We start from the raw sequence: 21,806 nt of genomic DNA, 5'->3' as shown, positions 1-21,806 counted from the left end.
AATCACTAATTTATTCAGACTCAGCTTTTTCAGCTTAAATACTATGACTGAAATACTCTTTGTATTTCTCTTCAGTGATATCATCATTTTATTCCTAAGAGATTATAGACCATCTAGACACAACACAGCTGATGCACTTAATAGGAGTACAGTATTGCAACACTAGCATAGCATATTGATGGAATATAAAGCACTTTAAATCAGAACCTAAAATATTCTTTTCCTTTGCTGACTACCCTAGACAAGAGAAAATTACTTTAAATATTCAATAACCAAAGCACCAAATTAAGAGTATGATAGGAAAGTTGCCAGGCTGAGCTCTAGAATGTGTCAAAAGATCTCTTCAGCTTCTGAAATCAGAGGAAAAAAGCAGAATCAAGGGGTAAGTTAACAAGGTTACACACCCTCCCCTACAACAAACATTACTGACATCCACCATACAACTGTTGAGTGGAAAAATAAAAGTCTTGCCAAGAAAAACAGCATTACTAACTCTCTTCCTCTGGATCTCTCTTCCATTCACTTGGCTCATAATGAACTAAAGCTACTTTCACAATGAACAATGTGTTCATAGCTTTTCTAGTGGAGTCAAATGGTTTGGGCTGTATCTGTCACCTCGCAGATTTGGAAAATACAATGAAGTCAGATTTTGTTTTATAAATCACCTTATGCCTACCATCTAAAGATAAGTATTGCTCAGTTCAGTTGCTCAGTCGTGTCCGACTCTTTGCGACCCCATGAATCGTAGCACGCCAGGCCTCCCTGTCCATCATAAACTCCCAGAGTTTACTCAAACTCATGTCCATTGAGTCAGTGATGCCATCCAGCCATCTCATCCTCTGTTATCCCCTTCTCCTCCTGCCGCCAATCCCTCCCAGCAGCAGGGTCTTTTCCAATGAGTCAACTCTTCACATGAGGTGGCCAAAGTATTGGAGTTTCAGCTTCAGCATCAGTCCTTCCAATGAACACCCAGGACTGATCTCCTTTAGAATAGACTGGTTGAATCTCCTTGCAGTCCAAGGGACTCTCAAGAGTCTTCTCCAACACCACAGTTCAAAAGCATCAATTTTTCGGCGCTCAGTTTTCTTTGTAGTCCAACTCTTACATCCATACATGACCACTGGAAAAACCATAGCCTTGACTAGACAGACCTTTGTTGACAAAGTAATGTCTCTGCTTTTAAATATGCTGTCTAGGTTGGTCATAACTTTCCATCCAAGGAGTAAGCATCTTTTAATTTCATGGCTGCAATCACCATCTGCAGTGATTTTGGAGCCCAAAAAAATAAAGTCAGCCACTGTTTCCATTATAATTAATTATTTAGAAGATGTTTACTTCTTGGAAGGAAAGTTATGACTAACCTAGACAGCATAAAGCAAAGATATCACTTTGCCAACAAAGGTCTGTATATTCAAAGCTATGGTCTTTCCAGTAGTCATGTACAGATATGAGAGTCGGACCATAAAGAAGGCTGAACACCAAAGAATTAACGCTTTCAAACTGTGGTGCTGGAGAAGACTCTTGAGAATCCCTTGGACAGCAAGATAAAAGCAGTCAATCGTAAAGGAAATCAATCCTGAATATTCATTGGAAGGCCTGATTCTGAAGCTCCAATACTTTGGTCACCTAATGCAAACAGCTGATTCATTGGGAAAGACCCTGATACTGGGAAAGACTGAAGGCAAAAGGAGAAAAGGGCAACAGAGGATAAGAAGGTTGGATGGCATCACCAATTCAATGGGCATGAACTTGAGCAAACTCTGGGAGACAGTGAGGGACAAGGAGGCCTGGTGTGCTGCAGTACATGGGGTTGTAAAGGGTCAGGCATGACTTAGCCACTGAACAACAATTAAAAACTATTCTTTTGCTTAAATGTTTTAACAGTTGGGTTATAAGCAAAATACTGGGTTCTTTCGGTAACCAGGCTTTTTTCATTAAAATTTCAAATATTATTATAATCACTTCATAACATATGCAGAATATACAATAAGAGTAAAAGCTACCACTTCTTGAATAGAACTTAAATAATCTCTAATTCCTTCCAAGCATTCTGTAAAGTAAACATTGTGAAATTAATAGAGGGAAAATTCACTAAAATGGAATCAGGAGACCAGAAGGGGGAACTCTCAGGCAGTACCACTAGAGGTCAATTAGGAAAAACTAACACTGCAGGGAGGCCCCGATGGGAAAAGATGTACACTGCATCCCCACAAGAAACCAACTATTTCAGCAACTCAGTTACTGAGAAACCCTTACTACCCTGTACCTCACTTTTCTCTAATGGACTTTTGTTCAAAATAACCCCTCCCAACTTCCTCATTTTTCTCTATAAAATAAGGTTCCTCTGTTTCTGAGACTTGCCTATGGTTTCTGCGATGGGTTGCTTATTCTGAATTGCAATTCTCTACAATTCCCAAGTAAGCCCATTTTTCCTCATAAAATAACTTCTTAAGCTTAACATTATCACACTCCATTTTATATTTTTTAAAACTTGAGTGCTTTTCTATCTCCTCACATGATACTAGATAATCAAGTGACAAAATTACCAGTTTATAAGACAAACCTATGTTCTATACATCATGTATGATGCATTAAGTACAGATCATCATTTCTGTGGTACTTCTACCAAAAATGCATAAACTCCCTCTAATCATGAAAAAAATCAGACAAACTACAACTGGGAGACAGTCTTTAAAATAAATGGCATATATTCTTCAAATACATCAGTGTCATGAAACAGAGGAAGTCCTACATTAAAACAGACTAAAGAGGGACTTCCCTGGTGGTCCAATGGCTAAGACTCCATGCTCCCAATGCAGGAGGCTGGGTCTACGCCCTGGTCAAGGAACTAGATCCCATGTGCCACAACCAAGACCCACAGCAGCCAAAAAATAAATGATATTTCAAAAAAGAAAGACTAAAGAGAACTGACACCTAAATACAATGTATGATCAAGGACTTAATTATCTAAAAAGGACATTATTGGGACAATTGGGGAAATATGAATACAATGTACAGGTTACATTAGATGAGCTGATTTTCTGATTTTTGATCATTGTTCTGTGACTACATAAGATCGTTTTTTTTTTAAATACATACTGCAATATTTAGGGGTAGAGATGCACCATATCTGCAATTTATTCTCAAAAAGTTTGAAGGTAAAGTTGTGTGGTCTCTCCTTTGTAGGAGAGAGAACAGGATAAATTAGCAAACATGGCAAAAATGTTAAAATCTGGGGGGAATCTAGAAGGATATTCAGAAATTATATGTACTACTCTCAAAATGTTTCTCTAACTCTCCAAGCAATTTTTCTTTTAAACTGAGGTTCAAAGAGACTTAAATAATACCTCAATGGTAAAGTGGCAAACTTAGGTCCCAAACCCAGGTTTACTCAGATTCAAAAGACCTCATGGTCTTCTTACACCCTGCTGCCTCGACAGGGTGTCTCAGTACATCTCTGCATTAGACATTTAGATTGGGCAGGAAGTATCTTCTGGAATGAGGGACACACATTCCACCCCCAATTTCAGGTTGTTCCCTTAAGAAACACTTTCAGGAATAGGGTTAATGATTTTACTAATACTGTTTTGAGAAATTCTCACCAAACGTTTTTTTACAAGGAAAGTCAGAAATGTAAGTGTCTAGGAATTCTTCTCCAAGTTCAGTGGGCAGCTTTTTTCTTCTACAAAATGAGTCACCCCTAAAGGGCCAATGGAAAAACTAGTAGAAACAATACTTGGCGGCCCTCCTTCCTCCATTCTGTAGACTTTGATTCTCTGGAAATCAGAAATCTAAGGGTCTAGAAATCCTTCTCAAAGCTCAATGGGCGGCTTTCCAAAAGTTGGGAAAATGGGAGATGGAGACAGTTTCCATTCCCAACAACTCATTTTTGTTTTTTTGCCACACTGCACGTCACACGGGATCTCGGCTACCCAACCAGGCATCATACTTGTGCCTGTGCAGTGGAAGCATGGAGTCCCAACTCCCAAACCACCCAGAAAGTCCCAGAAAAGACAGCATTTTAAAAATCTCTTGTAATTCAGATTTCTCTGTACTTCAGAGTATTGTTCCCTGCTTTAGCAGTGGATTCTTAACCACCGGACCACCAGAGAAATCCCTAAACTATCTTTTTAAGAACAAGTTTCAAAATCCTGGGTTTCCTACAAAAGAGAACATTAAAGCATATATGCCCCTTAATTTCTGTAATTTTAAACAAACAAGAGTTCCCCAAAAACTTACCTGTACCACTTGTTTCTGTAGTTGTGTTGCCTGTGTCGCTGAAATCTGTGGTTTTTCCCGAGCACCTCTGGACCGGTCACTGCTCACCGAAGTCATCATATACAGTATATACAAAATAACGTATGCACAAAATAGAAAATCTGCAAGAAATCAGACATGGTAAGCAAAACTTCCAGATTACAAAAAAACAGCAAGGATAAAATTCAGGGATATGGAAGAAATATGAGATAAAGCAAAGATTCTCTAGAAAGGAAATTCTCAAGAAACTACCCACTAAGGATTTTAGATTCCCCTGGTAGCTTTTAAGCCAATTTTACTAAGGCAAGTCTAAATGGCTATGGTTTACAATTATAGCAATTTTTTAAATTAATTTATTTTTAATTGGGGGATAATTGATTTACAGTGTTGTGTTGGTTTCTGCCATCATCAACATGAATCGGCCATAGGTATAAGCATGCGCCGGCCCTCTTGAAGCTCCCCCCACCTCCTGTCCAACCTCGCCTCCAGGTCGTTATAAAACGCGATGTGAGCTCCCTGGGCCACACAGCAAGTTCCTACTGGCTATCTATTTCACACATGACAGTGTGTGCGCGTCCATGCTCCTCTCTCCATTCATCCCATCCTCTCCTCCCTCTCCTCCCCTCCCCCACCCCCATATCTGTAAGTCTGTTCTCCATGTCTGCATCTCCACTGCCGCCCTGCCAACAGGAGCACCAGTATCACCTTTCTAGATTCCATATATATTTGCATTAATGTACATATATGTTTTTCTTTCTGACTTACTTCACTCTATGTAATAGGCTCCAGGTTCATCTCATTAGACAAATTCTCAGAAAAGTATAATCTTTCAAAACTGAACCAGGAAGAAATAGAAAATATGAATAAACCAATCACAAGCACAGAAATCAAAACTGTAATACAAAATCTTCCAACAAACAAAAACCCAGGGCCAACGGCTTCATAGGTGAATTCTATCAAAAGTTTAGAGAACAGCTAACACCTATTCTGCTCAAATTCTTCCAGAAAATTGCAGGAGGAAAACTCCCAAACTCATTCCATGAAGCCTCCATCACTCTGATACTAAAACCCAAAGATGCCACAAAAAAGAAAATTACAGGTCAATATCACTGATAAACATAGATGCAAAAATCCTCAACAAAATTCTAGCAAACAGAATACAACACATTAAAAAGGTCATACATCAGGATCAAGTGGGCTTTATCCCAGGGATGCAAGGATTCAACATAACAAATCAATGTGATACACCGGATTAACAAATTGAAAGATAAAAGATACATGATCATCTCAATAGATTCAGAGAAAGCTTTTTACAAAATTCAACACTTGTTTAAGATAAAAACTCCCTAGAAAGTAGACGCAGAAGGAATATACCTCAACATAGTAAAGGCCATACACAACAAACCCACAGCAAACACTACTCTCAACAGTGATTACAGCAATTCTAAACAAAAATATAAAATATCTCAATTTTAGCAGCAATTAGTTTACCACTATATAGTTGGCCCTCTGCATCCACAGATTCAACCAACCACAAATAGAAAATATTAGAAAAACATTTTTTTCAGAAAGTTCCAAAAAGCAAAACTTCAAGTTTGCCACACTATGGCAACTATTTACACAGCATTTACATTGTACTAGGTATTATAAGTAGTCCAGAAATGACTTAAAGTATACAGCAGGATGCGTGTAGGTTATATTCAAGAAATATTATTTGCCTTTATTTTTTTTTGGCATGGGGGAATCTTAGTTCCCTGACCAGGGATCAAGCCCACGTCCTCTGCAGTGAAAGCACAGTCAACCACTAGAGCACCACAGAAGTCCCAACTATGCCGTTTTTATAAGGGAGACAAGCATCCACAAGATTCTGGCATCTGAGGGAACTCCTAGAACCAACCCTGTGCAAGATGCCAAGGGCCAAGTGTATATAGTTACTACTATTAATATATGTAGTTTTAGCTGCCTCTTTCCATTTCCAGTTGGTATCTGAACCCAAAGGCAACATTATGTCCAGAGAAGACTTTACTGCCAATATCTAATTCAAAATGTGATGTCTAGGAGCAAGCTATACCTTAAGGCAAAAACCACTTATAAATAACAAATCTTCCAATGAGACAAAAACAACTGTAATTTTTCCTTTATTTACTCAACACTTACTCAATAGCAACTAAGTGCCAGGCACATAATTCAATACGCCATCAAAACACAATTACAGTAACAAAACACCACACTGAATAGCATGGCTACTATGATAAAAAAAAATTTTTTTTTAAATAGAACATAAGTTTCAGAGAGGATGCAGAAAAACTGGAATCCTGAATACCACTGGTAAGAATACAAAATGGTGCAGCCACTATGGAAAACAGTACCATGTTCCTATAAAGTAGAACTACCATCCCATTCAATAACTCCACTTCTGGGTATAAACCAAAGAAACTAAAAGCAGGGTCTCAAAGAGATATTTGTACACCCACGTTCATAGCTAAAAACAGCTAACAACAGCTCAGAAGTGGAAGCAACCCAGGTTTCTATCTACAGATAAAAGGTTAAGCGCATAAGGAGTATAAACATACAGTGGAGTATTATTCAGCCCTTAAAAAGGAGGAATTTCTGACACATCCAACAAACATGAATGAACCTTGAGGACATTATGCTAAGCAAAATTAGCCAGCCACAAAAGGACAAATATCCTATGACTCTACTTATATGAGTTACTTGGAGTAGTCCAATTCATAGGCAAAGTTGATTAATAGTTACCAGAGCTTGGGGAAATGGGGAGTTATTGTTTAATGGGTATGGAATTTTCATTGAGGAAGAAATGTAAAAAGTTCTGAAGATGGATGGCCACAATACCATGTGAATGTACTTAACATAAAGTGTGCAAAAGTACACTTAAAAAATGGTTAAAATGGTAAATTCTGTATACTTTACCTCAATTTAGAAAACAGTGCAACAGTGTCTTAAGAGCATAATTTCCAATCTAGAATCCTAAACTCAGCAAAGATTCCAATCAATGTAAAGACAGAAACAGGTTGTGGACCTCAAACTCAGGAAGCTCCTAGAACAAAACCTCTGAAACGGCATACCAAGAAAAGGCCATTTGCAACTGACACCATGAATTACCTACCAAAATCCCTTTACAACATATTTTTCTCTCGCAGTCCTCTTACAAAGAGGGTGAAAAGCTAAATATTCAATTTCTCAGCCTGCCTTGTAGCTCTGGATGGCCACAGGCCACTTTTCTCAAAAATAATCTGAGAAGTCACAGCACCTTTATTCACAGTCCCCCCAAACTGGAAATATGCCAAATGTACTTCAAAGAGTGAGTACATGTAGCATATCCATACAGCTATTAATTAGCAATAAAAAGGAACCAACTGTTGAACATGAATGAATCTCAAATACATTATACTAAATGAAAGCAGCCAGATTTAAAAAGCTGCATACTGTATGATTCCATTTTTATGACATTTTAGAAAAGACAAAATTAGAGAAAGAAAGTAGGATCAGTGATTGCCAAAAACTGGGGGATAATAAGGAGGTCTAACACAGGAGACAGGAGAGGTGACTCCCTCAGATGACAGTGAAAAATTATCAAGATGACATCTTGACTACAGGAGGCCTATAGAGAAATCAAATCTAATCAGAGCAGGAAAACAGAGGGGTACCAAAGAGATGCCTCCAAGAAAATGTTTTTGACCATCTTAAGAAGTTAATTTGTATATATGATAAAGTATAATCAGTGATGGGTACACATAAACAACAGTGAGGGGAAAAAAACCAATTACTGTTCACCATAAAAGGTAATATGGCTCAACTGTAATGTTTATACAGTGACAGCAACTTTTTATTTAAATTTATTACACGCTGAACAACAAGCTAAATGTTTTATTTAAATTACTCACTGTAATCCTCAACACTCTATAGAATTTGGCATAATCCCCATTTTAAGAATCAGAAATAAAACTTGAAAAGGTTCTATAAACCAATGAGATGCAACACAGTGAGCCCCAATTGCTTATTTCCTAGGGTACAGAGCCTAGAAATCAAACCAGTGAGTAACTCTTGCCTTCATATCCTACACTAGCAAAACAATATCCCAACATCAAGGATGGAGGAGACAGAACTCTTATTTATGCAAACAAGCTACACAACACCCAACTGTAGACACTGCCGTCTCCAACACACAAAGACCTGTGGCTAGAGACGCCATAATTTGCAGCCCACCTTAGAAGGAAATGGCAACCCACTCCAGTATTCTCGCCTGGAAAATCCCATGGACGGAGGAGCCTGGTAGGCTATAGTCCATGGGGTCGCAAAGAATCGGACCCGACTGAGCGACTTCACTTTAGCACCATCTCCCTAACTTTTTCTGACAGTCATATATGCTCAGAAAAATAGCAAAGTTATTTGCTAAAAAAGAGCAAACAACACGAACATTTAAAATAACAAAGTAAACCCTTTAATATTTTCAAGAATTTTAAAAATCACTGAGTCAATTGAAGTTCCACTGGAACTCTGCAACTAGGAGGTCATTGGTAACCACTGCCAATAGAGCTTAGAAACCCTGAAAAAAGTGGAAAAAGTGGAGTGGAAAATGCCAAGATGAATGAGGGAGAGGGACAGTAAACTAACTAATCATACTTGCAAGAAGTAGTAACCAGAAGGAGATACAGAACAAAGTAGAATTTTGTAAGGATGAGGTACACTGAGCAACTCAAATATACTGTAAGCACCATGAACACAGTGATGACACCCATCCTGTCACTTCTGTTCCTCCAGGGCTTAACATGGGATGTGTGCTTAATTATTTAATGCATATTTACTGGATAAAGGAGGCCTATCTATAAGCCAAAGAGGAGATAACTGAGAGGCATTAAACTGAAATAGCAATAAAGGAAAAAGACTCCCTTGTACAAGAAGAGGGTGCCCTCTCCTCAGGCCAATAGAATGAATAAAAAGGGCGGGTGCGACAGCAGCTAAATTTTTCGAAGATTAGGAGAGACAGTCAACAGAGTTGGTTTTATCAATCTTTACTTTTTTAGTAAAAGAGACAAAACACCTGCAGAGAATGCATACTAGATGAGTGGGGGGTGGAGGAACATAAGAAAATGGCAAAGGTTTTAACCGCTACTAAGTCAAATACGAGAGGAAGCGGAAAGAATAAAAAAGAATGAAAAAATGATACTGATGATCTCTACTGAAAGCAGAAATCTTAAATGTTCAACGGTACTAATCCACAGAAAGCAACTAGAATGTCAAAAATTCAGGATCACAACTCAACTCAGTAATTAAAGTAGAAGTGAGTTAAGATGAAGAGATCCTTTGCTGAAACATCCCACAAAATACAAAGAACTTGAATTTCAAACAAGAAAGAGTCCACTTAAGTCATACATGATGTCACTAGGTGAAGAACTGCTAACTCTGGTGCCTTTCTCATATACTTTAAGCTTCAATACATACTTCAAAACATCCCTTCCTAAAGAATGTTCTCTCTCCAGTTTATTTAAATCTCAGATGCCAAATTCACAACCTCATTAAAGGTAAAAATAACACTTTCATGTCTGTCATTAAGCATGTGTTTCACTCTAATATAATATGGTGACTCAATCTTTTGGGCCATTAAGCACTTAGACAAACTGCTAAAAACCATGGCCCCTCCCCTTAGAAAAAGGCATATCCACAGAAACTTCTGCCTGAAATTTCAGAATTACATCTCATCTCCCCTCCCTCTCCCGTCAAAACCCAACCAGGGACAACCCACTCCACCTGCTCAATGCTGATGGATGCCCAGGCTAAAAACCCTGCTCTAAGAATTTAGCAGAGCTCTAAAATGTATTTAAAGCTTAAGGGTATTTCTTTCCAGGCAAAATGAAGACTGTAACTGCTAATTCGGTCATTAAACAAAATCCTATAATTCACACACTGTTTAACAGGCTCTATGCTTCCTTAAGAACAAAAGGTACCTGCTTGTTCCCAAAGAAACTATTAGTTAGGAGAAAATGCTGACCCCCCAATAAACTTATACGTGGTATTTAATCAACATACTACCTATGTTCTTTCTGAAGAAACTTATTGTTTTCAAGATCTGCTGAGATGGGTATAAACCCAATCAACTAATTGCAGTGTTAAAATAGTCTGCTGTAGGACTTCCCTGATGGTCCAGTGGTTGGTTGGATCCCTGGTCCGGGAGGATCCCACATGCTTTAAGACAACTAAGCGCCACAACCAACTGCGCCTGCCAAGCCTCAACTACTGAAGCCCAAGCTCCTACAGCTCATGATCTACAAGAGAAGCCACTGCAACGAGAAGCCCATGCTCTGCAACTGGAGAGCAGACCCTGCTTGCCGCAACTAGAGAAAGCCCAAGCATAGCAACGAAGACCCAGCACGGCCAAAAATAAATAAAGATTCTATATTAAGATTAAAATTTAAAAAAAAAAGTCTGCTGTTTCAGGTGAATATAATTAACTGGAAAACACATGCATCTTCCCCTCTGAACCACACTTAAGGAGCATGAACTGGAAAGACTAATCATCTACGGCCTACAAATATCTGCTTGAATCAACTGTCCTAAATGCGGCACATAGGAAATTATGTACGTCAATGGAACATTAACCAGCCATGAAAAAAAATGAAATATTGCCACTTGTAGTAACACAGAGATCATACTGAGTAAAGTAGACCAAAGACAAAGACAACATCACCTGCATGTAGAATTAAAAAAAAAAAAATGAACTTCTTTACGAAACAGAAACAGACACAGAAACTTACAGTTACCAAGTGGGAAGCTGGGGGAAGATAAACTAGGAATCTGGAATTAACAGATACGCATCACTGTAATTAAAATAGCTAAGCAACAAGGATTTACTGTACAGTACAGGGAACTATATTCAATATGTTATAATAACCTGTAATGGAATATCATCTGGAAAAATTTTATATAACTGAATAAATTTGCTGTACACCTGAAACAAACACAGTATTTTAAATTAACTAGTCTTCAATTTTAAAAAATAAAAAACTCCCTGGAGAAGTACAAAATAATAATAATGTACTTGATATTAAATGTTTAATGTTGAGCCTACTAGATTGAAATTTTAAACTGAGATTTAACAGTGTCTGCCACTTAAAAGATGATTCAATGAATGAGATGTCCAAGCAAAAGAATACTACAATGCCCTAATTGATCCAACCTACCGCCTGATCCAACCTATCTTGTTTAGACTGGATCATATCCGTTCACTCAGGGAAGCCTAGAAACTCATTATCAGCCTTCTCAAGGTCCTCTTTTAAAAAGCCAGAGTTCTCTCTCTGCTGCCAAAGTTTGATCCCTGGTCTGGGAAGATTCCATTTGCTGCAGGGCAACTAAGCCCTTGCACTGCAATTAGTCTGTGCACCACAACCAAAGATCCCACATACCACAAGTAAGACCCAACCCAGCCAAAGACGCAAATAAATATCAAAAAGAGAGAAGACAGCAAAACAAATCCAATTCCAATAACTACACATAAAAAGCTTTACCAGGGATTCCCTGGTGGTCCAGTGGTTAAGACTCTGAGCTCCCAATGGAGGGAGCATGGGTTCGATCCCTGGTTGGGGAACTAGGATCCCACATGCTGTGTGTCTAATAAATAAAATAAATAAATAAATAAATAATTTTAAAAAATAGATAAAAAGCTTTACCAAATTAAATAAAAAGCTGAAAATGGAGAGTGGCAATATATATGGCAAAATAATGTAGAATGGTCATATTATTTCATGCTTAGGGAACATGTTAAAAGTTTTTAAGAATCCATTTTAGTGGCAAAGCATTTCTACAAAAAGGTGGCAGTAAAACAAGAATATCCAGTTGGAAACAATTTCCTTGGTATTCTTTTGGTCAAGAACTTCCCCGGAGATTCAATAGTGAACACGCGTTCAATCACTCGTCCAGTTACATCCCCCGTGCCATGCTACAACTAGGCCTGTGGGCCACGACTGCTGAGTCCGGTGCTCTGGAGCCAGTGAGCCACAGCTATTGAGGGCACTCACCCTAGAGTCCTTGTTCCACAACGAGAGAGAAACCCGCGCACAGCAACTAGAAAGTAGCCCCCACTCGCCACAACTAGAGAAAACCCAGGTGCAGCAATGATGACCCAGCACAGTCAAAAATAAATTTAAAATATAAAAAAAAACCACAGTTCCCAAAGAAAAGTGTAAACACCTGAAACACTGTAAATTTTAATAAAAAATATAAAGAATCTTCAAATACATTACTATAATTAATAAGTTCAGCAAAATTTTAGATATAAAATAAACATACAAAAATTAATTACACCTAAATACCAGCTAACAAAAAAAATTCTAAATAAGTTGTCTATGGCTGCTTTTGCACTACAATGGCAGTACTGAAAAGTTATAACACAGGCAAAGCAGAAAATACTTACTATCTGGTCCTTGAAAAAAAGTGCTCTAACACCCATCTTAAAAGGTTCACTCAGTAAAAGTGATCCTTCTTCCTCAACTAGATTCAACTGAATTCCCAACAAAAGTCTAACAAGGGTTTTGTTCTCAAACCTGACAAGGTGATTCTAAAATAACACAGGGAACAAATAGTCAACAGCTAAGATGCTTCTTAAAACAAGGCACCAGACTGACCATCTAGGTGTCAAGGATTATACGCTACAGTATTTACCACAGTAGACAACTGGTACAGGGATAGACAATCCATGAAATGGATCAGAAGAGAAAGCCCAGAAATATGATTTCCAACAAGATAAGATGCATGTGGTCAGGAAAAGATGGACTTTCAAAGAGGCTGAAAGAACTGGTTGAGTATAGTTTTTAAAATGTCTTTTCCTAAACCATACATTATAAGTTACTTTACAGGTACTCTAAGAACACACAAAAAGCAAAATTACTGATTTCAGAAGAAAATAAGGCTAATTTTTTTAACCCCATATACAGGAATTTTTATCTCATGACAGTAATTATTTTCTAATAGTCAAAAGGTGTTAAAATTGCAAAGATTAATAACTTCTTTTTTTGGCCTCACCATGTGGCATACAGGATCTTAGTTCCCCAGCCAGGAATCAAACCCATGCCCTATGCAGTGCAAACGTGGAGTCCTAGCCACTGAACCACCGGGGAAGTCCCAAAGATTAATAACTAAAATTAAAAACTTCTGTTCATAAAAAAGGCAGCTGGCCCTGTGAAAATACAAGCCATAATCTGGGAAATTTTTTTATCAACATACATCTGACAAGTAGTATTTGGATTTTATTAAATACTAAGATGGATAAACAGCAAGGGCCTACTGTACAACACAGGGAACTATATTCAATATCCTGGAATAAACCATAATGAAAAAATATTAAGCATATATATATAAAACTGAATCACTTTACTGTACACCAGAAACTAACATTGTAAATCAACTATATTTCAACTAAAAAGAAAGGAGGGAAGGAAGAAATACTATGAGAAACGCCCCAGCAGTCCCATGGTTAGGACTCTGAGGGCCTAGGTTCAATCCCTGGTAGGCGAACTAAGATCCCACAAACCACTCAGTACAGCCAAGAAAAAAGAAAGAAATACTATGAAACAAGAAGCAATAGAAAACTATCCAATATGAAAACCAGCAAAAGTTGACCAGAAGTTTACAGCAGATAACCTAAACCGTCCTTAAGTTTCTATCAAAGTCCATTTAAAATATTCCGAAACAGCCTACAGATTTCTAGGATTTTATTTCCTAATGCCTTTTATCTACTGAGTTTCCTCTGAACTCTGAAATATATACATGCAATTCATATTTCAGCTTATAAATTCTCTATTTCTTCTATATTTAACTTGCCTTCCCAGACTTAAGTCATAAACAAGACCAGAAATTTGTTTTGCTCCCTTTACTACTCTGTAGGCGTCAACAGAAGAGACATTTGACAAATGTGTTGAAATGACATGTGATAGAAGCTGGTATCTTTTTTTTATTGGTGTATAATTGCTCTACAATGTTGTATTAGTTTATGCTGTACAACGAAGTGATTCAGCTATATGTACACGTATATCCCAACTATAAAAACTAGGAATAACCTAAGAATGACCAAATCATAACAGAGTCAATGATTCCAAAAGAGAACAATACATAAATTGAACTGTTTTCTAAAACAATCAGTTATGGAGACCGCAAAGCAAGCACTCCCATGCCGTGAAACAATGTACCCCTATTTATAAATCGTACACATCTCAGGTTAATGAAATGGCATTAAACAAGCATTTCTAGTTATCTTTTGGACCTGTGTATCTTAAATTTAATGAGAGGAGACATCATAACTCAGGATACCATTTCAGGCATCACAAGGAAAATTATGTCCCTGAAAACGATTTTAGCTAAAAAAGGTTTCACAAGCTTTGTACTGAACTAGGTGTCCTAACATCATTTATTGATTTCTTAATAGGTCCTCTGTCAACTGGAAAGCTTAAGGCTACAGGCATGTTACTGCACTCGTTTGCATACACTATAATAGCAAATAACCAATTAATGAGAACATTTCATTTGTCTATCATGGTTTAAAACTTTTTCCTCTACTTGAATCTCTCACTGTCAGTACGAATAACACATTTTGCATCCTTTTTTGAGTTAAACAATTGGAAGATTTTGTTGGTTTGGGTTTATTCTTTTGGTTGTATTATATAAACAAGGTTGTTATGTCATGATTATCTTAAGAGTTTTCTTTGAGTTTAGTGTTCTCAGCTATGAAAACATACATACAAATACTTTAACTGTCAGGCACCATACAAATGTGAAACATATAGTATTTCTGAAGTAAAGAGATTACTTATTTCTAAAATCACTTTGAGCATTAATACCCGATAATTCTTCACTCTGTAATTCTATGCTAAATATCTAAAGTTAAGCATTCAACCAAAATTTGCCTGAGTGGGTATTCCAAGGGTAAAACCTTTTTAAAAAATCTTTTGTTTATCCACAGATTTCAGAAGTTAATTTTTTAACTGAATAATGTGATCCTTTTCTCACTTATCTTTAACTATTTATCCCTCAGTGCCTCTATTTATGAAAATAAACTAGGTACATTAAAAATAACAAAATGAAACTTTCTTCTTACAGCAGTGCCATCTGGTGATGAAAATCTGCAGGTACAGAAATAGGCTAAACTGAATGGATTAAGACTGAGTTTTTTTGATTTACAAAAGACTTTCAGTCTTAATAGCCTTGCTATTACAACCAAACGTTTTGATGTAATATATCCAAATTCTCAGCTGTCAATCAGATTAACCATAAGCTCCCTAAGTTTCAAACTATAAAAAATTTACTAATTCACTGTCTCAATATATAAACATTAAGACTTTCTATCTCCATATGTGTGTGCTAAGTCGCTTCAGTCGTATCCGACTCTTTGTGATCCTATGGACTGTAGCTCACTGGCTCCACTGACCAGGGGATTCTCCAGGCAAGAATACTGGGGTGGGTTGCCATGCCCTCCTCCAGGGGATCTTCCCTACCCAGGAATCGAATCTGTGGTCCCTTTTATCTTCTTCACAGGGAGAAGGGTTCTACACCACTAGCGCCATCTTCTATCTCCATTCCAATCATCAATTCTTAATCCACATTCAACAATGAATAGGTGATTAGGCTTCTGCTCCACAGCTAAACCAAAATAACTGCTTTGTAAAACATGAAAAGCACATTGCTTACTTTATGTTTAAATATTGTTGTTTGGAAATAACCATTTGCAATATTTATGCCAAAGGTCTTTCACAGCAATAGTTTATGAATATCCTAAAGCAGTAAACCTTAATTAAAAGAGAAAAATGGTTATTTCCAAACAACAATATTTAAATATAATGGAATCCTCTGGGAAAAGAAAACAGAGCTCAGAAAATGCAAAGTTAACAAAATGTATGATTCAACAGACAAATTTTCTTATATTTTACATAAAGGTTCTGGAGTCAGTGAATTCTTAAAGCAAGGTAAAAAGCCTAAGTGACCAAAATCACTACCAACATCCTTAAAAATTACCACCAATGAACTGTGAAAATGAGTAAGGCATGGAAATCAGACGTAAAAATCAACATCTTCAGCATACATGGGGAAATTCTGTTTCCTTTTCTGGAAAAAGAGCTGTGTAGTAAATGACAGTACTTCTCCAATAAGCACCCAGTTGCCAGACCACAGGAATTCAGTTTACACTTGTGTTCTATCCCCTCTATCACTCTCCACCCTCAAGAACTACTACCATGGGACAGGTTCCAAGAGAATTCTTAGAATAGAAACAGACAAGAGCAAGAGATTCTAAAAATAATGCAGTAGAAACGCAAACATACATATCTCAGGTTCTCAAGTGGCAGAAGCACCTAGTCATTTCAAATCCATACCACCAAATTTTAAAAACCATATTTAAAAAAAAAATAAAATAAAAACCATATTTACTTCACCTCATTCAAAGTAAATTAAAGACGTGATAGATTTTAACAGGGATAAGAAATGCTACTACATCTGTAGAACAAAAACAAAATCAGCAAATATCACATAAAATAAAATATTTAAAAACAAAATCAGCAAAATACCACATAAAGCTCCTAGATTATCTGAAGTCCAAGAATGGTCTAAAATTACTTGCAAAAAAATAAATAAAATTACTTGCAATATAAAGAAAGTAAAACAGAATAAACCAACTTGATTAAAGTACAAAGATTTTCTCTGTAATGGGTCATTTTTAGAAAATGGTTTATTAACTTATTTTTTTTCAAGGACCTTTTGTAGATAAGATATCTGAGCTGCATTTTCAAGTGTTCCAGAATTTCAGAATGAACTCAAAATGGTTAACAGCCACCTGTACTTCTACTAAAGTTTACATAAGCAATACCACAAATTCATTATAAGAAGACGGTAACTAAAGTTAGACATAAAAAAGACATTCAAAAAAATAGCTGGGTAAAAATTTATCTAAAAACCATATAAACCCTAAAAGAAAAACAAGAGTACATTTGGTCATCCTGAAGAGTTACAGAACAGTTGCTGATAACATGCTGAGAACTGTGAAGACGTTGGTGAAAGCACCAAGGCCTTGAAGACAGTGTCACAAAGTGTCAGTACTGGAAGATACCTCTGAAACCAGGAGGTTCACAGAGTATCTCAGCTATGGACTGCATCAAGAAAAAATTTAAAAAAAAGAAAAAATTATATTCCAGAAACAGCTAAATGAATGTCTTTCCCCCCCAAAACAGAAGATAATACACCCACACAACATGAATTATGTAATCAGCTAAGGGCTCAACTACTAAGAACAGAAGCCAGCCTCCACCAAGAACGCTCACAGAGGAACTTCCCTGGCAGTCCAGGGGTTAAGACTGTGCTTCCACCGCGGGGGGGGCGAGGGGTGCAGGTTTGATACCTGGTCAGGGAACTAAGATCCCACAGGCCATATGTTAAGGCCAAAAAAAAAAAAAAGAATGAATGCTCACAGAGATGTTGTTCCCTCACTCCTGAGGCCAGCAATGCCAGAGCTATCTTAGACTGGCAAGGCTGGGTTGGTCAAGGGTCCTTCATCTGCATCAGACTCATTCACTCATTCCCAATATCCTGAAACCATTAAGCTATGACAATAATAACAGCAGCAAATGCAAACTGTTCATCATGTGCCAGACACCGCTGAAGTACTTTATACATACAGAATTGTCATTAACTTCCCAACAACACTCTGAAATACATACTAACACTACTCCCATTTTACAGACAAGAAGAAACTAAGACAAAGATTCAAGTGCTAAAGCCAAGATTCAAACCCAGGCCATCTGGCTCCACAGTCTGTGCTCTTCCCCACTATTTTATGCTGCAAGCATATGTATCAATTATAGATAAACAACACATCCTAAGTCAGCCTCCTCATCTTGAAGACAGCATTACTACCGTTAGTGTCACCTTAACAACTCACCTCTGATGCAAAAGATCTGGTTCTGGGTCCAAATCTCACCTAACTTCCCAGCCTTTCAGATACCCAGAGGGACTCCCTTAGCTCTCTATTGTAATGGTTTGCTAATCGGATCTGTTTTATTATTTTTACTTAACTTCCAATATGTGTTCTTGCTTTTTCTATCGAGAAAATACCCATTATTCTCAACCTTTTTCTGCAGAGGAAATTCATCTTTTCATTCCTGCAGAGAACAACACTGATTTATATTAAGGACCTCAACAAATTTGGAAGGCCCAAAGCAGCCAGCAAGGGGAAGTCTACAACCCCAACTCAGGGGAGAGTAAGGCAGCTACAGTGCCAAGGAACTCCAGTGTGAGACCCAATTCCACACAGCTAAACTGCTTGTGCCATGCGTGCCAGGAGCTGACCAAGCTGGTACTTTTTTATTCTCCGCAGCTGCTGAGGGCAGGGTCAGGCCTCGAGCAGTTGGTGGACAAGGTTAACTCCTCCACACCCAGGCGTGGCACACAATGTCATCTGCTTTTCTGTACACATAATCTGCCCCCCGAAAAGATGAGTGCTGGTGAACCCCTGAACATTATGGGACATCAAAAAGTATTTGGCATAGTCACATTTCTCTTTGCGGTTGCCTAAGGTCAGTCACCGAGAAGGCAATGGCACCCCACTCCAGTTCTCTTGCCTGGAAAATCCCATGGACGGAGGAGCCTGGTAGCCTGCAGTCCATGGGGTCGCTACGAGTCCGACATGACTGAGCGACTTCACTTTCCCTTTTCACTTCCATGCACTGGAGAAGGAAATGGCAACCCACTCCAGTGTTCTTGCCTGAAGAATCCGAGGGACAGCGGAGCCTGGTGGACTGCTGTCTACGGGGTTGCACAGAGACTAGTGGACTGCTGTCTATGGGGTCACACAGAGACTGAAGCGACTTAGCAGCAGCAGCAAGGTCAGTCAAGAAAAAGTATTTAAAAAAAAAAGAAAAAGTATTTAATTGCCCAATAGCTGCTTCCACACATCTGTCCCACTCCTCCTCCACTGCTCACTTCTTGGCTCTAAACCCTGGCTTTTAACTAAGGTCTTAGTTCAGCAGCCACCTCATGATGCTTTGCCTGCCTATCCCTTGAAAAGCCCCTCGGTATTCATGAGCAGTCTTAACCCTTTCAGGTCTTTTCTCTAAAAAAAAAAAAAAAAAGGCAGAGGAGAGGGTTTCAGACTTTGCTGACAGTCCAGTGGTTGAGACTCTGCATTTCCATCCCTGGTCAGGGAACTAAAATCCCACACACCTCACAGCATGGAGAAGAAGAAAGAAAAAAAAATTCTTAAAAATAAAAATCTTTTTAAAAAAGAAGGGATGTTGGAGGGGGTCCCTATATTATACAGCATTTCAAAAGATCTACAAGTTATAGTATTGTACTTTTTACTTACATTGCATTCAAACAAGCACTCCCCAAATAATACCAGGATGTTACCTTCAGTAGAGGGTTACAACACCATAGACAAAAACTAGTAAAGAGTTCAACTTTTCTTTAATTAAAAAAAAAAACGTACACTGGAACTAGGTTAAAATAGAATTTCTATAAATCATCCACATATCAGAATATAATATTAACAGCTTTCTCATAAATCCATAATTCTTGCTAAACACTCACATTTTTTTTCTTGCTCTAATTATAGCAGATTCTGTTCATCTTCCTATGTTACATACTCTGGCCTTGCTCTCCCAGAATTAGCACCCACCCACATAAACAGTGACACATCTAGAGTCTGCTTTCAACCTCCATTCTTAAACCTAACTACCTCACAGGCTGTGGCTACAAGGAATTACTATATACCCATTATCTTCTAATGACCTATAATGAAATATAATCTGAAAAGATACTGAATCACTATGCTGAAATTAACACAACATTGTAAAGCTACTATACTTCAAAATTTAAAAACAATTACTAGGTAACTACGCCATTATCTCCTGCCCCGTTCCCATCCCGTGGCTGCACAATGGGCGTAAGGAACCAAGAGAATGGTGAAACAGGTAAAGCAGGAGCCCAGAAAACTCTACTCTGCAAAAATGCTAGGAAGTCAGCCCAGGTTTGTCAGCTTACTCATGACCTAAATGTGGCTTCCCAACCATGTCTAAATGTCCACTCTTAAGTGGTGATACCTTCAAAAGCATCAGGTATTTCCCATCATCAAATAAACAAAGTTTAAGACTCTGGAATAGTGAGTGGATCACCATCCATCACCACCCCTAGTTTCATAGTACAATCACTTGAGCAATTTCTAAAAAATGAAACCAGGTCCTATTACATCAGGCTCAAAATAGGTAAGACCCAGACAGCAATCCTGTTTTTTAAAAGTTCTCCAAGCAGTTCTTAAAAAATTAAACAAAGAGATACCATATGACCATGCAACATATATTTACTCAGAAATTCACACATGGAATGTCCATAAGGAGCATCAGTCATAATAGCCAAAAAGTAGAAACAATCCAATGATGAATGGATAAACAAAATGTGATATAACCATACAACGATTAGTCAAGTACTAAAGGAACAAATTTCTGATATAAACTACAACGTGGATGAACACTGAAACCGTTAAGTAAAGAAGCTGGTCACAAAAGAGCAGATATGTATACTGTATTACTCCACTTACATGTACTGTCCGGAAAAGGCAAATTCACAGAGTCAGAAAGTATATTAGTGGATGGGATCAGGAAAGAATGGGCAAACTGCTCATGAGAATGGGGGGGGGCCTTCTTTTTGGGGTGATGAAAATGTTCTAGGAATACGGATACTCGCACAACCTTGTAAACATACTAAAAATACTGAACTGCATGCTTTAAAATGATGCATTTTATGATATATAAATCATATTATCAATCTTTTAAAAAAACAAGCTCTGCAGATGTCTAATGTGCAGCCAGGATGTCACACCAACTACTTTGGAGCAGTGGGTCTCAAAAGTGTGGTACCCAGACCGGCAGCATCAGCACTGCCTGAGAACTCATCACAAATGCACATTCCAAAGGTCACCCCAGATCTGGTGAGTCAGGAATGTTTAAACAAGACTTGATGCACAATCAAGTTTGAGAATTACTGCCCTCAAAGAACCTTAGATGAAAACATTGATCCTGTTGGTTCCAATTGAAAGGTGAGAAAACTACAAAAAACATAATTTCACTTTATTATTTTACCCATAATAGTCATTCAGTCACACAAAGTTCAAAAAAAAACACTGAAAAGTGGGGGGAAAAAAAAAAACACCACCTACACTTCCACCACCCCAAAATAACTACTGTTAACAGTTTAGTGAATAGCTTTCCACTGTTTTCATTTGTTTTCCATCATTGTAATCCACGAGAAATGACTATATCATGCTTTTATCACAGAACATTAACATATAAACTATTATGTAAAAGCAACGTGGCAATATAATTATAGCACCTTGATTACACTAGTCAGTTGAGAAATTGGGTATATTACAAGAAAATGAAAGAAAATTCTTTAGGTGCGGAAATGTCTTTGGCTCCAAGCCTTTTTGATATAATTGCCTTCTAAAATGCAGTATTTCTCTTCCCTGGCAAATACAGTACAATAAACATGTTTTAACTTTTTCT

At 37.7% G+C, this 21,806-nt stretch overlaps 1 protein-coding gene across 7 annotated transcripts in view; it reads right to left on the bottom strand.

Annotated features, from left to right (window-relative positions):
• Positions 1-21,806, bottom strand: part of UBAP2 (ubiquitin associated protein 2) — a 111,989-nt gene that overhangs the window by 76,345 nt on the left and 13,838 nt on the right. For all 7 annotated transcript variants that reach the window (XM_061163810.1, XM_061163809.1, XM_061163806.1 and 4 more), the window contains one exon: positions 4,240-4,379. In XM_061163810.1, coding sequence (XP_061019793.1) covers positions 4,240-4,338 — 99 coding nt within the window. In that variant the 5' untranslated portion in view covers positions 4,339-4,379. The remainder of the gene's footprint in view (positions 1-4,239; positions 4,380-21,806) is intronic.

Source organism: Dama dama, chromosome 16 (assembly GCF_033118175.1).
Source record: "Dama dama isolate Ldn47 chromosome 16, ASM3311817v1, whole genome shotgun sequence".
In the NCBI taxonomy this organism is placed as follows: domain Eukaryota; kingdom Metazoa; phylum Chordata; class Mammalia; order Artiodactyla; family Cervidae; genus Dama; species Dama dama.
Note: the sequence above shows the minus strand (reverse complement) of the source record. Positions and strands in the feature narration are given on the sequence as shown.